This window comes from Peromyscus maniculatus, chromosome 3 (assembly GCF_049852395.1).
Source record: "Peromyscus maniculatus bairdii isolate BWxNUB_F1_BW_parent chromosome 3, HU_Pman_BW_mat_3.1, whole genome shotgun sequence".
NCBI classification, from domain to species: domain Eukaryota; kingdom Metazoa; phylum Chordata; class Mammalia; order Rodentia; family Cricetidae; genus Peromyscus; species Peromyscus maniculatus.
The window spans coordinates 52,815,245-52,832,499 of NC_134854.1; the positions used below are offsets into that span (position 1 = coordinate 52,815,245).

A 17,255-nucleotide genomic window follows, 5' to 3' on the forward strand; every position below is an offset into this window, starting at 1 on the left:
CACAGCTGTGGACTACAAACTTAGGGAGAGGGAGGAAAGTGTTGGAAGCCACAGATGAACTTTTCCTCCTCTGATCCCAAGGGTGGTAACAGGTCGAGACGAAGGTGCATAAATTTATAAACAGAATTATCCTGCTGGCCAATCCTTGAAAACCCTTCTCTAGCAGAGTGGTGGTGGTGCACGCCTTTAACCCCAGCACTTGGGAGGTAGAGCCAGGCGGATCTCTGAGTTCGAAGTTAGCCTGGTCTACAGATCGAGACCCAGGACAGGTAACAAAACTACATAGAAAAACCCTGTCTCAAAAAAGAAAAAAGAAAAGAAAAGAAACCCCTTCTCTAAATCTGGGCACGATGGCAAATGCCTTTAGGCAGAGGCAGGTGAATCTCTGTGAGTGCTAGGCTGTCCTGATTGGTCTACATCATAGTGAGTTCCAGGCTACCCAGGGACTGTCTTCAAAACAGGGAGCCAAATCTATATCTGGGGATGTAGCTCAGTTTCTAAGAGTGTAGATTACACAAAGCCTTGGGTTCAATTCACCAGCACTACATAAGATCAGGGTGATGATGTTTGCCTGTGATGTCAGCATGGGAGGTGAAGGATCATTAAGTTCAAGGCCATCCTCAGCTGCATAAGTAGCATGTTCAAGGCCAGTCTGGAATAAATGAGTCTTCGGGTTTTTTTTTTGTTGTTGTTGTTTGTAAAGGTGGGCGCCATTTTCTTCTCATTCTTTTTTCCTTACAAAGCTGTGGTGACGGAGAGAAGATGAGAGCATGGTGTACACGGTAGCACACGTTTGACAAGGTGAGGACGGGACTTCCATGAACTGGGCTTCAGTGTCAGCAAGGCATTCGCACTCACTGTTGTCAAGCGTCCATATCCAAACAAACATGAGCAGATGGCTGAGGGTTTTAATTATAAAAATAGTAGGACACGCTCTCGTGTGTGCGCAGATGTCAGAGGACTTCTGTGTTAAGTCGGTGATCTCCTTCCACCGTGCAGGGCTCAAGTCTCGCCAACGAGTGCGTTTACCCTTGGAGCCAGACCTTGGTTATCTTTGCGTTTGCTGGTCCCTGCAGGCCCCCTTAGAGTCTGCCACTGTTTTCTGAGGTGTATTTCTCAGTCCGGAATTCAGTGCAAGCAAAACTAAAGAGTAGCCACTTCGGGGTCGACCTTAACCTCTGGAAAGTGGCTACCATGAGAGGTAACGGGTGCCAAGTGAGAAGTGTTCCTTTACGGCCACTACCGTTGGGCTTCAGAGCATGGATTCAAAGTCTGGAGTGCAGCGGACTCGTGAGCTTCAGAATGGAACATTAGACACAGGAAAAATCACTTAAGAAACTGCTTAAGTCCTAAAGCTCCAGGGCTGAAATGCTCACCCAGCCCCAACCTTTCCCTTGTAAATCTGCCTGGCGTCTGATGTCTCCCATCGCCTCCCTGTACTCCCCAACAGTCTGCTCTGGAACCATTTGTGTCCACTACACACTTGTGAATGCTGCTCCTTCTCAGCTTTCACATCACAGACACTGACTGTGGATCTGGAATGTACTCTGAAGGCACAGCGTTAGAGGCTTGACACTGTTAGGAAGTGGTGGGAACCAGCACTGGGCTGCCATCGGCCCAAAACAAAATGCCAATTGGTTATGGCCCAGATCTCCCAACTGAGCCACAATAAACTTGTTTTGGGGGCCTGGAGAGATGGCTTAGGGGTTAAGAATACTGGTTGCTCACCAAAAAAAAAAAAAAAAAAAAAAAAGAATACTGGTTGCTCTTCCAGAGGACCTGGGTTCAATTCCCAGCACCCACATGGTAGCTCACAACTGTCATCCCTCTAGCCTCAGGAGATTCAACACACACATGGTGTACAAACACACATGTAGGCAGAACATCCATTCACATAAAAATAAAAGGTCACACTGGGCAATGGTGGTACATACCTTTAATCAGGAGGCAGAGGCAGGTGGATCTCTGTGAGTTTGAGGCCAGCCTGGTCTACAAAGCGAGTTTCAGGACATTCAGGGCTGTTACACAAAGAAACCCTGTTTCTAAAAACCAACCAAATAAATAAAAGGTTAATAAATTTGTCTTTCTTTTTTTAAGTATTTATTATGTTTGTGTATACCTGTGTGAGTGAGTGTGAGTGTGTGTGTGTGTGTGTGTGTGTGTGTGTGTGTGTGCAGGAGCCCTCAGAGGGCAGAAGAGGTCATCCAATCTCCTGGAACTGGAATTAGGCAGTTGTGAGCTGCTGTGTGGTGCTGGTGGCCATGTCAGAGGAGCAGCAGGTGGCACCTGAGCTTCAGGGAATCAGTCCACCAGGAAGCAAAGCACTGATGAGCCAATCTCGGATAGGCAAGGCCCCAAGGGCTTCGGCTCCAGAATGTCTCTTGCTACTTCTGTGTCTTTGCATGTCTGCTGCTGCCATTTTTCTCTGGTGTCTGGCACTGTGTGAGTGGGTGTGGGGGAATCCTCACTGCCTTTAATGTAGTGTGATTATCTCATGGACATATCCCGTTCTCCTGGGAATTTATACCTGTAGATCATTATGCAGATGATTTCCCCTTAAGCTGTGCTGTTCACCTGAAGCAATGATTTTATGCAATCATAGTGTTAGCTTAAATAGAATTCTGATGATTGAGGGTTTTTAATAAATATAGTAAGGTATTGTGACAGAGGTTAGTTTAGTGGGAAAATCAATATGGGTAAAGGTAGGATATGGTGTTGCCCCTACCCCTAATAAAGCAGGGGCTGCAGAGGGTAGAAAATAGGAACAAGGAAGTGTCACGCATGCTAGCTAGGAGTTTCTCTTGAGGAGCCATATAGACTGTGGCTTAGGTAAATGATTTTAAAAAAGTGTGTCCCAGAAGCCCAGCTAGCTCAAGTTCTCTTAATCTTTTTTTTTTTTTTTTCTTCAAGATAGGGTTTCTCTGTGTAGTGCATGCATAGTGTGCTTGTAAGGTCAGATGGCAACCTCAAGTGTTGATGCTCAGGTACCTTCTACCTCTTCTTTGAGACAAGGTTGCTCGTTGGCCTGGAACTTCACCACATAGGCCAGGCTAGCTGAACCTGGGGCGTCCACAGATCCGCCTGGGATTACAGATACATGCTGCCCTACCTGGCTTATGGGGGCCGACTACATTCAAACTGCCACAGCAGTCTTATAGTTCCTGGACCTTTCTATTCCCTCTCCCTCTATGTATGTGTATGTGTGTGTGTGAGGTTTGTGAATGCATGTATGTAGGCATGTTCATACAAATGTGAATGCGTGTGTGTGTGTGTGTGTGTGTGTGTGTGTGTGTGTGTGTGCGCGCGCGCGTACATGCCCTGACTTTGGCTTTGGATGACTTCCTGCATTACTCTTTACTATATTTCCCGAGGCAAGGGTTTCTGGCTGAATCCAGAAGTCGCTAATTTGGTTAGTCTAGCTAGCTAGCTTTCCCTGTGGCTCCTGCCTCTGCCTACCAAGGGCTTGAGTTACAGGAAGCCCACTCACATTCCTGTATTTTGTATCATATCTGGGGAGGCAAACTCCAGCCTCACACTTGTCCAGTAAGTGTGAGCCGTCTCCCCAGACCATCTATTCCTTTTTTTTTTTTTTTACTGGTTTTTTGAGACAGGGATTCTCTGTGTAGCTTTGTGCCTTTCCTGGCTCTCGCTCTGTAGACCAGGCTGGCCTTGAACTCACAAAGTTCTGCCTGCCTCTGCCTCCGGAGTGCTGGGATTAAAGGCGTGCGCCACCACTGCCCGGCTTTTTTTTTTTTCTTTTTCTTTTTTTTTTTTTGAGCTGAGGATCAAACCCAGGGCCTTGTGCTTGCTAGGCAAGCGCTCTACCACTGAGCTAAATCCCCAACCCCGCCCATCTATTCTTTAACATGTGGAGTCAACCTCATTAAGCTTCTGGTATAATCTTGCTTACATCATCAGTGGCCTTGAAGGAAAAGTCCTTCCTGTAGCCTTGATCTTGTTTGAACCTCCTCTGTGTGTGCATGTGACTCTCTTCTCTCACCCCTTTCTCAACTTGTATCTTACTTTTTCCTCTTTCGGTTGTATCTTAGGCCGGCTCCTCTTGGAGCAAACAGATAAGGACTGGTGGAGGGCAGTTCCTTTAGAAGGATATCCCAAGAAACACTCTCAGTTCACATCTCAGGCTGGGCTCCCCGTAAGCAGATAAAGACGGCGTGCAAGCAGTGTCTTTGCAAGGCATGGAGGGCAGGACCCAGGGAAAGGAAGGCACCACGGGGCTATCGTCCTGGGCTCTATTTCCATTAAGGAACCTTAGGGAGACCATTGAATATCTATTTCCGAGTCATTCCATAGAGGAATAATAAGCTAGGGTATTTGTCCACTGTTAGGGAGGAAGAGCCTCCTCTCAGGTTAAGTGAGTGTGTATGTATATTGCCACCAATTTGACGATAGGAAAGAAGTGTGTTTTTATGTATAGGAATGCACAAAAGAAGCAACTCCTTAAACAGCCAAAGGTAAAGACTTACATAAATGTAGCTTAACAGACGGGAGCTGGGCACGGTGTCACACGCCTGTTAGTCCGGCACGTGGGAGCAGAGAGGCTACCAGAGACAAATAAGACACAAGGAGTAAAATGGCTTCTGGAAGAACAAATGATTTTTAGGGGGACAAAGTGGAGATAAAAAAGTTTGTGATATTCTTGTTTGTGCAGGTATGAGAATGTCTCCTCCTCATTTTCTTTTTTAAAAATTGCATTTGTATTTCATGTATGTGGGTGTTTTGCCTGCATACCACATGCATGCATGCTGTCCTCAGAGGCCAGAAGAGGTTGTGAGCTGCCATGTGGGTGCTGGGAATCAAACCAGGGTCCCTGTGCTCTTAATTTTTTAAGCCATCTTTCCAGCCCTTCTGTTGTGTTTTTTAAGACAGTCTCACACTATAGCCCAGGATAGCCTTGAACTAAGCATTCCTCTGCCTCAGCCTCCCAAGTGTTAGGATTACAGTGGTGAGCCATGTCACCAGGGGTCTCTTTTTTTCTTCATTTCCATAAACAACCCCAGAGAGGGGGGTTCATGCAGTGCCCCTTTTAGAAGCTTGTTTTTAGTGAGATAAGTGCATCTGTTAATTTTGCATGTCTTTACAATAATTTCTCAGATCTATTGCCTGGGTGAGCTTTGTAGCCATGAGCTCCCTGGGTATTCCAGCCTTTCTCTATCACTGCTGGCAAGCTCCCTCCCTCTGCTGAAGAAGACCTTAGGTAGAGAGCCCAAGGACAGATGCCAGTACCAGAGAGACTGGCTGCTGCTGACTTCCGGTTTTCCTCTTCCTCTACCCATTTCTTTAATAGCGATCATCTCCGACGATCCATGCTTCTCTCAGTAGACACTTTTAGGAGCTGAGGATAGAGATCAACAACACAAGGAAGAGCCCTGCTTTCATGAACTTGAACAAACAGAAACGAGAGAAAAAAATGTCAGCGGCACGGCTCCATGCAGGGACAAGGGACCTACCTTACACTGGGCTGTCACAGTGAGTGACAACCTGGAACTGATTGACACAGAATCACCCAGGCAGAGGGATGCTGTCACTCCCCAGCCGAAAACTGTTCAGTGCCTTCTTTGCATTTACACGAAATCAATTCCTTCAGGCTCAGAGTCACCTGGTGAGGTGAGTCCCTCATCTGCCTTTTTTCATCTTTATATTCCATTACCTCGTTAGCTGACGATCAATAGACATCCACCAGATGAAGGCTGCATTGAGCAAAATGGATAGATACTTAACACATACATGTGCAGACGGGTCTGGATGAGTGCTACCCAACAGAAACACAAACTGAGTCAAATGTGGAATTTTCTCCTAGGTAGATTAGGAAAGTACATGAGGAGGCTGGAGAGACGGCTCAGCTATTCCATAGGACAGTGTTTGGTTCCCAGCATTCACGTCAGGTGGCTCACAACTCTAGCTCCAGGGCATCTGTTACCCTCTTCTGGCTTCCATGGGGCACACATGGTACACACACATTTTAAAAATCTTTAAAAAGGGAAAGAAAATGAAACAGAAGTGTCCCAACATTTTGTTACTCAAAAACGTCACAAAGAGTATTCACTTTAAAATAAGATTCATTACTTTTATTATTTTATGTGTAGGAGTATTTTGTCTGTATATGCACCATGTTTGTGCCTGGCGTTCTTGGAGGTCAGAGGAGGGTATTGGGTCCCCTGGGACTGGACTTACAGATGGTCCTGACCTTGTGGGTGCTGGGGATCAGACCCCTGTCCTCTGTAAGAGCCACAAGCACTCTTAACGGCTGGGCAAACTCTCCAGCCCAACTTTGAATCATATAAAATTGAGATTTTTATTTATTTATTTTGAGATAGGGTCTCATGTAGAACAGGGTGACCTCAAACTAGATATGCTATGAAGGATGACCCGGAGCTCCTGATCTAGCAGTGTCAACCTGCCCAGTACTAGGATACCAGATCCAGTGAATGTGCTGCTCGGGAATGGAACCCAGGACTTCTTAATGTTAAGCTAGCTGTCTATAAGCTATATCCCTAGCCCCCAAACTGAGATGCTTTTTCCTCCCATTCTGAATTTAGTGTGTGTGTTACTTCTCAGTTCGGACTGACCACATTTCAAAAGTGATCAGCAGCCACAGGTGTCTAATGGCTACCTCTTCAGAGAGGTAGGCCCTCCACTAACACCAGGCGTCTCCTTCCCACCTTACCAGCTTTCAAAAAACTCTTTAAATCTTATCTATTATGCATGTGCATAGTGTGTGTCAGCATCTATAAATAACGTGTGTGTGTGTGTTAGTGCAAAGCCACGCGTGTGGAGGCCAGAGAACAACTTTCCAGACTTGATTCTCTCTTTCCACCATGGGTTCTTGGGACCAAACTCAGGTAGGGGGGGCTTTCACCCCCGAGTCATCACAGCTTGTTCCTTACTAGGTTTTTTGAGACAGGGTGTCATGTAGCCCAGGCTAGCCACCAACTCCCTTTGTAGCCGACACTGGTCTTGACCTGGTTCCTCCAACCTCCTCCTCCCAGGTGCTGGCATTACAGGCGTGTGCCATCCGTCTGAGTGCACCACTTTATAGTCTTTTGCAGCCCTCGCGGGTATCTGCAAGGAACCCAGGGGCCTGGAAGGCTGCCCCAGCTCAGGCCCGGCCTTGTGAGCCATCCCCCCTCCCCGACAGCTCCCAAGCTCCAGTGGCAGTCGTGGCGGGGAGGAGCCTGCAAGCCCCGGGCTGGCGGGGACGCGCGGCGCGGGCTCCGCGGGCCATGGCGGACCTCACGGTGTGCGCGTTCCTCACCAAGGTGCTGTGTGCTCACGGCGGCCGCATGTTCCTGCAGGACCTGCGCGGCCACGTGGAGCTGTCGGAGGCGAAGCTGCGGGCGGTGCTGCGGCGCGCGGGCCCCGAGCGCTTCCTGCTGCAGGAGGTGGAGCTGCGCGACGGCCCGTGGGACCCGGAGGCCGAGGTGGCGGCGGGCGCGGGCGCGGGTGGCGGCGCCACGGCCTGCAGGGTGGTGGCCGTGTCCTCCGCGCGCCTGTGCGCCCGCTATCAACGCGGGGAGTGCCAGGCCTGCGACCAGCTGCACTTGTGTCGCCGTCACATGCTGGGCAAGTGCCCCCACCGCGACTGCTGGTGAGGGGTGGGGTCCTCGGTCCCCAGTGGGGCGGTGGGGGGATGCGGGCGGGCGGGACGCGCCCTCCGGATGCTGCTCGGCTAGCCGCGGGCGGGATGGGACAAAGGCCTTCGGTGCAGGCCGCTCCTGTGCTCCTCGTAGTCGCAGAGGTGTGACATGGAAGGTCCTCTCCACTGAAGTTTTTTAATCATCCCCCCTCACCCCCCAATTGCTGTCCCTGGCCCAGCATGCTAGGGTGCGCCACAACACCAACCAGGTTAAAACCGTTTTTGCGACTTTTGAGTTCATTTATGTGGAGTGCCACACTGAGGGGACATCTGAAGGCCTCATGGCCCTCGGACCTTCTGTTCCCTTCCCTCCTTCCTTCGGGAATCACAGCCCATTAGGGATTAAAACGCTGGTCTAGTCCAACCGCAGGAAACTGGTGGCCGGATGGGGTGAGGGCTCGGCGGCTGCATAGTTCAAGTGCTTTCTTTATAGTGTTGCTGGACGACGATGGGAGATCAGCAGCTGTTGGTCTGAAGATCAAGTTTTAGTCCCTAAGGAACAGATGAGTAACCTGGGTAGGGTACCGACCCTAGGCTTTAGATCAATCTACTCACTGAACAGGACTGAGTCGCCTCAAGCCTGATTTTTATCAGTACTTGGGGAATTCACTTGTAAGTTGGAAATGCCCTAAGGCAAAGAATTAGAGCTGCCAGCCTCCTCCCTCTTCGTGGCCTGGTCGTCTGACTGCTCTGAACACTTCTAGGTCTACCTGCGCCCTGTCCCATGATATCCACATGCCTATCAACATCCAAGTCATGAAAAACCGTGGTCTTTTTGGCCTCAATGAAGCCCAGCTTCGAATCCTGCTTTTGCAGAATGACCCCTGCCTTTTCCCAGAGGTGAGTCCCTGATGAGCCGCCAGCCTACCCACATTGTGGCAACTCTTTCCCACACTGATCCTCTAATCCTAGACGTTTGTTTTGTTTGTTGAGATGGGATCTTACATAGCCCAGGCTGGCCGTGAACTTTGTATTAGCCGAGGCTGTTCTTCTGCCAATCCACCTCTCAAGTGTTGAGTTTGCAGGCCGCTGCCTCCATCACCACTTTAGATGTTAATTTTAATTGCTTAGAAGCCCTATGATTTGGTTCCAGATACTTTGAAAGTACCCTCTTTTAATTGCTGGAATGGTAAAATTAGCACATTTGTGGGGCTGGAGAGACGGCTCAGTGGTTAATAGCATTGGCTGTTCTTCCAGAGGACCCAGGTTCAGTTCCCAGCACCTACAGGGAGGCTCACAGCTGTCTGTAGTGTAGCTCCTTTTTCAGGGATCCGACACCCCTAACACAGACATACATGCAGACAAAACACCAAGGCACATTTAAAAAATTAGCACATTTGTTTCTATTTATGTGAAGAATTTGTTAACCAAATAATAATCTCAAATCAAAGTTTATGAGACTATCAATAAATTTTTTTTAATCTGGCATGATCTTTCTATCATGGACATTGCTGTCAGAGGTGGGAGGCACATAGCTCCAGGATGTCCCCTTCGACCGCATGAGGCAGTCCCTTATCTTTGAGGGACCTCAGCTCAGATAAAATTGGATCCCTGGCTTCAAGGCAGAAAAGACTTTTAGGGGGAGATCATATGAAGTGGGATTTATTGAGGGAGACCTGCTAGCCTCTTTTTCTCCCAGGGTAATCTTGAGAGAGAAATGAGAAGTATGTAGATAGAAATATAGAGGAGAGAGGCAGCTAGAACACAGGATAGCTCGGGAGGGCCTGAGTCAAAAACCCACCAGCCCCTTCTGTCTCTACTAAATGGCTTTTAAAGGAATGCCAAGGGGTGGTGCAAAAGACCTCCCCCCAGCACAGCCAAGTGCAGACCATTCCAAATACCTGGTGACCATGCAGGTGGTCAAGCCATCCCCTAATGCAACCCTGCTGGGTAAAGCGAGCTCAGATCTCACTAGGAAACCTTTGTGGGCTCCACAGTTTATTAATGGACTCTAAAAATTAGATGTATTCGCCAGCTGGTGGTGGTGCACGCCTTTACTCCCAGTGCTTGGGGGGCAGAGGCAGGTGGATCTCTGTGATTTCAAGGCCAGCCTGGTCTACAGAGTGAGTTCCAGGACAGGCAACACTACACAGAAAAACCCTGTCTTGAACCCCTCCACCCCCCTCACCCCTGCCCAAAACAAGAAGGATAAAAAGCAGACGAGTGTGGTGGTGCAAAACTGTAATTTTCCAGAAGCTAAAGCAGAAGGATTGAGAGGTAGGGCCAGCCTGGGCTACATACCAAGATCTTGACTTGGAAATGAAGCAAACCAAAAATCAAACCCAAACCAAGATAAAACAAAGATAGATTGTGGCAAGGACGTTGAGAACTCGCATACATTGTTAGTAGGAATATAAATTATCATTAAACATTGTACAACCTAGTATGGAGGTTCCTCAAAAAACAAAAATTAGCTAGACTTGGTGACTTATTCATATAATCCTGGCCCTCAGCTAAGGTAAAAGGATAACCACAGACCTTGTCTCTGAACAAAACCGATCAAAACACAAGGGCCAGAGACGTAGCCTGGCTCCTAGAGTGCTCGCCTAGCATGGGTAAAGCCCTGAGTTCGATCCCCAGCACGGCATGAAAAACAGCTTTGGCCACTTCTGATCCTCCTGCCCGTCTCCCTGACGTGATTACAGGGATGGGCTAGATGCCCAGTTCTATGCAGTGCTGGGGGGTCGAACCCAGGACTCTGCATGTTAGACAAGTTCTCTACAAGCACCCATGTTGGGCAGCCTACCTGAAACTTTGGCTGCAGAGGGTCTGATGCCTTTGGCCTCCTTGAGCACCTGTACTCACAGGCATATACCCCTACATAGACTCACACATATATACATAATTCTTTTTCTTTTCTTTTCTTTAAAAGGCAGGTGTGGTGGGGTGCCCTGTAATCATAATGCTGGGGAGCAGGGAACAGTAGAACCTGGGGGACCTGCTGACCAGCCACCCTATCTGAATTAGCTCCAAGTTCCACGAGAGACCCTGTCTCAAAAAACAAAGTGGAGGGTAATTAAAGAAAGATTCCCGGTATTGACCTTTGGCCTCCACAGGCATGTGCACACACCTGTGCACACACATGCTCCCCTCCCCCAAAGATGCCATTAAACTTCTAATTTAGTTGAAGAAGGTATAGTCTGTTAGCTTAAAGATAACCGTGAGAACTCCTATCTCAGGCGTTGCCTCCTTCCTGCCTCAGGTCTGTTTGCTGTACAACAAAGGTGGCGATGTCCTGTATGGCTACTGCAACCTCAGGGACAAATGCAACAAGTTTCATGTATGCAAGTCCTTTGTCCGGGGCGAATGCACACTTCAGACCTGCAAGCGGTCCCACAAGCTCATTCACGCCACCACCCTGAAGCTGTTAGAGGACCAAGAACTGAGTGTTTCAAGTGTCGTCAACTTCCAGATAATCACCATCTACAAACATATGAAGCTGCACAAGATGCTGGAAGAGAAAGGTAGGCAGGGGACCATTTGTGAGGAGGTGTGCTAAGGTTCTGTACTATGTGTATGCACATGTGGGGTGGAGGTGCCACAGGAGGCCAGAAGAGGGCAGCAGATCCCTTGGAGGTCTGTGAACCGCTTAATGGAGGTGCCGCACTCAGATCCTTGATTATGGCAGCAAGTGCCTTTAGCCACTGAGCCATCTCTGTAGCCCCAGTTAACGTTTTATGGTATGGAAATATAATTCTAACCAAAGAAGAGGAGATTTTTGCCAAGGTAGAAAATATGCCCAAGTATTGGAATATGGTAGCTTCTGGGCAAACTGGGGGTCAAGAATTTGGTAGAATTATCTTAATAATTCAGCTGGGAATGTGGGACAGAGACGGCAGGTGAAGATTAATGTACATGTGGTTTTCTTTTGTCAACTTGAACTACAGTTTTCCTGTTTCCAATTTTGACCACATTACAGGCAACAGACTAGAAATAAAATAGCATGTCTCAGGAAGGGCTGGAGAGATGGCTGGGCTGTTCAGAGCATTTGTTGCTCTTGCAGAGGACCCAGGTTCGGTCCTCACGACCATCCTAACTCCAGTTCTGTGGAATCTGATGCCCTCTTCTGACCTCAGCAGTCACTGCATGCATGTACATGTACACTTACATACATGCAGGCACAACACTCATACACGTAAAATAAAAGCAAATAATTCTTTTTTTTTTTTTTTAAGTTTGTCTTAGTCACTGTTCTATTGCTGTGAAGAGACACCATGACCAAGGTGACTCTTATGAAGAAACCATTCAATTGGGGTCTTGCTTATAGTTACAGAGGCTTAGTCCATTATCATCATTACAGGGAGCTTCGTGGCAGGCGAAGCAGGCATGGTTCTGGAGAAGTAGTTGAGAGCTACATCCTGACCCACAGGCAGAGAGAGAGAGAGAGAGAGAGAGAGAGAGAGAGAGAGAGACAGACTGGGCCCCCCAGCATGGGCTTTTGTTACCTCAGAGCCCACCCCTAGTGACACACTTCCTCCAACAAGGCCGCACCTCCTAATCCTTCTAATCTTATCAAAGAGTTCCCTGCCTGGTGCGTAAGTAGTCAAATATACATTGTAGGGGGTCATTCTTATTCAAATCAGCACAAAGCTGCAGGGGGATCCACTTTGTTGTAACTGTACTAGGTACTGAGCAAGGGCTGCTCTGGAGGTGGACAAAATGGAATTAGCTTATTGTCTTTTCACCACATTTAAGATCAGAAGTATCTGCTGCTTAGTCGTTCTAACTGCGTATTTTTATTTATTTATGTTTTGTTTGATCCAGTCTACCCCACTCACTCCCATGTTGCTCCCAACATAAAACTGAAACAGAAAGCTCATCTATCTTCTTCCTTTCAGACAGTGTGACCTCTGCCGGGCACTCACAAGGCGCTGAGAAGCAAGGGGCCCCTGGGGCTGGGGCTGCAGAAGCCAGGCCTCTGGCCCCTGCCCCTGCTCAGTCGCCCAGGAAGCCCCAGTAAACCTTAAGGAGCATAGAGGAAGTGAGAAGCAGCTTGTCCATCTTGGAGGACCAGAAGCAAGAGCAGCTGAGCTGGAGTTTGTAGCCATTCTCTCTTTCCTTACTTACTAGCATTGGCAACTTTAATACCTGTCTCATCCCTGACTGGGAGAACCCAGGGTGGAAACGAAAATACACTTGCAGGCGAGGTAGGACCTGGAGCGGGCAAAGAGGGTAAAATTCTGAGCACAGAGGGGATCAGTCCAGGGCAAATCCTGAAGCTGTAGCCTCTGTCTGCGGTTCCCCCTTTCCAGCCATGGGATGGGGGGCAGCTTTCTGCTGCCTCTGTGTCCAGCTCGCGTTTTCTAGACTCCGTTCACACAGCTTCCACTGTAGACATCACAGAGTTTTTACACACTGCGTATTACTTGGGTGTATACATAATCCCTTTTTACACAGAATTGTTTATATAGCTTAATTACCTCCCTTATTCTGGAATATTTCAATACTCATAACAATGTTTGAATATCTCCTTTTGTATCAGATGTATTTGTCTCATTTTGTATTGAGTTTAAAAGCCATTTCATACCTTTGTTTGGCTTGTAAGTGCTAAACAATACTGTCTTTTGATACGGATTCCTTTAAATATCTGTGTAGATGAATGGCCTCCTCTGCCCCTGCATTCTGTGTGTCTTGATTTTGTGAATTTCCTATGTTGTATTTTGTTGCTGGGGCCCTCTGTGCTGTTATCCATACTGTGTCCATGATACTCAACCCCAGGGGTCCATTCTCAATCGGCATCACAGTTAATAATCTTTGGGCTCTCACCAGAGTTTTCTACCTCACTCCCAACCGCTTCTCAACTCTTACTGAGCCGACCAGTGCTCTGTGGCTGTATCTTGAAGGATGTGTAGTTCACTCCTTCCTCCAGTTGTGTCTGCCCCTTCTGAGGATGGGACAGGTCATCGGGAATGTGTGTGTGTGTGTGTGTGTGTGTGTGTGCGCCGTGCTTTGCCGGTCTTCAAGGTCACCCCCCCCCCTTCCTCCAGCCTCTCTGCCCCCACTCATCATACTGTTTTCATCTTGTGATTGGCAGATCTTTGTTGTGGCCATGTTCCCCAATGACATTGTATAAAGAGAAGGGCTTGTGTTTCTTTCCGTAACATGACTTTTGAAAAATAGGGGCCACTCAGTCAGTTTTCATAACGACAAACTTACCTTACTTATTTAGAGAAACTTGTATCGTGAAGCCAATGAGAGGACGGATGTAGAAAATGTCTTTCCAAAAGAAAACTCGGTTTCCTCTTAACGGACAGTAAACTCAGGTCTTTGCACTTTGGTTGTCAATGACAGTGTTTTACATTCTTTCGTTTTAAATTCCTAGTTGTGACTTTTTTTCATAGTGGTATTTGGTGTGTGTGTGTGTGTGTGTGTGTGTGTGTGTGTGTGTGTGTGTGTGTGTGGTAGGATCAAACCCAGGGTCTTGCCTGTGTGAGGCAAAGCCCTTGACTAGCAAGCTACATCTGAATTCTGGGACTAAACTTTAAAAAGAAAGGCCAGTCAGTCATTGTGGTGTATGGCTTTAATCGCAGCACTACAGAGGTAGAGGCAGGCAAGTCTCTGTGAGTTCAAGGCTACCCTGATTTACATAGTGAGTTCCAGGCTAGCCAGAGCTCCATAATGAGACTCTGTCTCAAAAACAAATGGCGTTTATTATTATTACTATTTATACTTTGTTGTTCTCCTGTATATATTTGTTGTAAGCCATCTTAAATCCTTAATGGAATGGAATAGCTCAGTGCACACCCTTTCCATCAATAGACATGGTAGACTTTTACGTTGTTTTCTCATATATATCACGATTATGCTCTTATATATGATGTTTATTGATTTGTGGTCATTGTTGCAACATTTTATTCAAGTCTATAATGTTCCATTTTAATTTTAGTTCTCTTGGAATTTAGTCTACAAGATCATCTTTTGGTATGTGTGTGTGATACTGGGGATGGGCCCATGCGTTCATGAATGCGCTCATGCTGGACAAGCGCTCGCTCCACCACTGAGCCGTATCCTCAGCACTGAGCTCCTCTTCTGTAACTGTTACTGGGCCCCGTCTGGCTGCTTACCCCCATGACAGGCAGATGAAGTTGAGAGATGTGGTACTGAGGTAAAGGGCTGATTTTATTTAAAAATAAACTTCTTAGAAAGGGAGGATAGGGTCTGTCTTGCCGGGGAGCTAATTCGGGGTCAGTTTATAGAGGTGGGTGGTGGCTGACTTGGGCGCTCCCTCAAGTGGCTGGGCCAGGTAATGCACACTCACTACAGTGTCTTGAGGTGGTTTTCACTTACAGTCTCAGAAGCAGGTGAGCATTTCCTTGGGCTTTACATTTCATATTAGTTCCACAGCACATAGCTGGAGGCAGAAGAATGGAGAGTTCAAGGCCACCGGGTGGGCCTTTAATCCCAGCACACAGGAGGCAGAGGCAGGCAGATCTCTGTGAGTTCAAGCCTGGTCTACAGAGTGAGTTCCAGGACAGCCAGGACTATTACATGGAGAAACCCTGTCTCAGAAAAAAAAAAAAAAAAAAAAAAAAAAAAAAAAAAAAAAAAAAAAAAATTCAAGGCCAGCTTTCATAACACAGTGAGTTAGAGGCCTGCCTGGCTGCTAGAAACCCTGTCTCAAAAACAAGAACAAAAACAAAAAACAAAACCAAAACGGATGCCAGAATTTCAACCAACTTGAAAATTTTGGCTTTTTTTTTTTAAGGCAGGGTCTTATGTCTCCTAGGCTGGTCTTGAATATTCACTGTGTAGTTTACATTTTGGATCCTCCTGCCTCCACCTCCTGAGTGCTGATGTCACTGGTATTTATTGCCCAGTCCCACTTAGGTGGTGCTGGGGACTGAAGACAGGACTTCATCATGCTAAGTAAGCACCCTGCCAACTGAGGCACATCCCCAGGCCCAGCCCTGGACTCCATCTTTAAACGAGGTTGCCTCGTCTGTAAATACCATCCCTACTTCCCTCTGCCTGCCTCAAAGGCTGGCAAAATTATAATTGTCAAGATACTCAGTAGCCCTTGCTGACCCCAGAGAGGTGGTTCCCGTACCTCCTGCATAGTGCTCCCTCACATTCCAGTGCTTTGGCTTTAGGCTAAAACGTTATTTGTTCCTCATGGTAATTCTGACATGTAGACTTAGGACATTTCTTGTCAAATACTGGATCAGTTGTCAATATGCTGGCCTTCACTGGCTTTGTTGTTGTCTGTTTTGTCTACTTTTGCTTTTTCTCCTCTTATAATCAGGCTCTCACTGTAGCCCTGGCTGGCCTGGAACTCATTGTAGACTGGGTAGGCCCTAAACCCACAGAGATCCGCTGGGACCAACGGCGTGCACCACCACACTCAGCTCAGGTCCTTTACTTAAACAAACAACATTTTTTTGTTGTCCTAATGAGGGTGATGTGTAAGGCTGAATCATTGAGTCTGAAGTCAGTTTGTGTTTACGAAATGGAGTTTCCCATCCAGGATTCCGTCTCCACCACTGATGTGTTCTGACTTTCCTCACTATGTTTTTGCTTTTGTTTTTATAAATCTGTTATGCTAATTCTTCCTTGAATATTTTGTGTTTGTGTTGCTACTCATCATGGGGATCTCTCTGAAATACGCTTTTATGATCCTTGCCTTTGGGTGAATTGTCAGTTGTAATAGTCATACATGGCCTGTTTGTTTTTCTGAATATAAAATCACGGCTACAAAGTGATTTGTTATGCAACTCTATCACTTTATATTAAATACGAATAGAAAATATTCTTGGGGGGCTGGAGAGATGGCTCAGCGGTTAAGAACACTGGCTGTTCTTCCAGAGGACCTGAGTTCAATTCTCAGCACCCACATGGTGGCTCACAACCATCTATAATGAGATCTGATGCCTTCTTCTGGCCTGCAGACATAAATGCAGGCAGACCACTGTATACATAATGAATAAATAAATCTTTAAAAAAATATTTTTGATATTTCTTCATTAAATATACTTGTTAGTTTTTAAATTCTTTATTAGGATAAGAGAAATACTCTATTCTTATTTGTTGGAAGCTGAAAGCTTGATAAAATGAATCAATCTCTTAATGTAATAATATTTTAATCACTTGCATGATTGGTTACATTAAAGGTTTTTGTAATATTAAAACATCCTTAAATTCTTGTGATAAGCTTTGCCTAGTTATGGCATATATTCTTCTAATGTCATATTTTCTGTTTGCTATGCGTCAATTCATTCATAAATAAAACTCATTTATATTTTATGACATATATAGTGATTTTCTTTTTAATTTTATTGGTGTATGGTCAAAGTATAAATTTTATTTTAAGTAACATTTACAGCCTCTGTAAATTGCTTCATGATTTACTTATTGGACTTTTTTATTTAGGGAATAACTCTGTAGCCCTGGAATTCCTGATCGTCCTGCCTCAGACTCACAGGTGCTGAGATTACAGGTGTAATCCATCGCTCCTAGCTTCATTTTCATTTTAAAATTTATTTATTTTTAGCTGGGCTCAAGCCCTTAATCCTAGCACTTGGAAGGCAAAGGCAGGCGGATCTCTGTGAATTTGAGGCCAGCCTGGGCTACAGAGTGAGTTCCAGGACACCCAGGGCTACACAGA

At 46.6% G+C, this 17,255-nt stretch overlaps 1 protein-coding gene across 1 annotated transcript; it reads left to right on the forward strand.

Annotated features, from left to right (window-relative positions):
- The first annotated feature begins 7,199 nt into the window (after positions 1–7,199).
- Positions 7,200–16,892, forward strand: Zc3hav1l (ZC3HAV1 like). Its single transcript, XM_006990432.4, has 4 exons — positions 7,200–7,606; positions 8,359–8,494; positions 10,857–11,118; positions 12,493–16,892. The coding sequence occupies exons 1-4, from the start codon at positions 7,242–7,244 to the stop codon at positions 12,612–12,614; spliced, it is 885 nt and encodes a 294-aa protein (XP_006990494.2). The 5' UTR covers positions 7,200–7,241; the 3' UTR covers positions 12,615–16,892.
- The last annotated feature ends 363 nt before the right edge of the window (positions 16,893–17,255 follow it).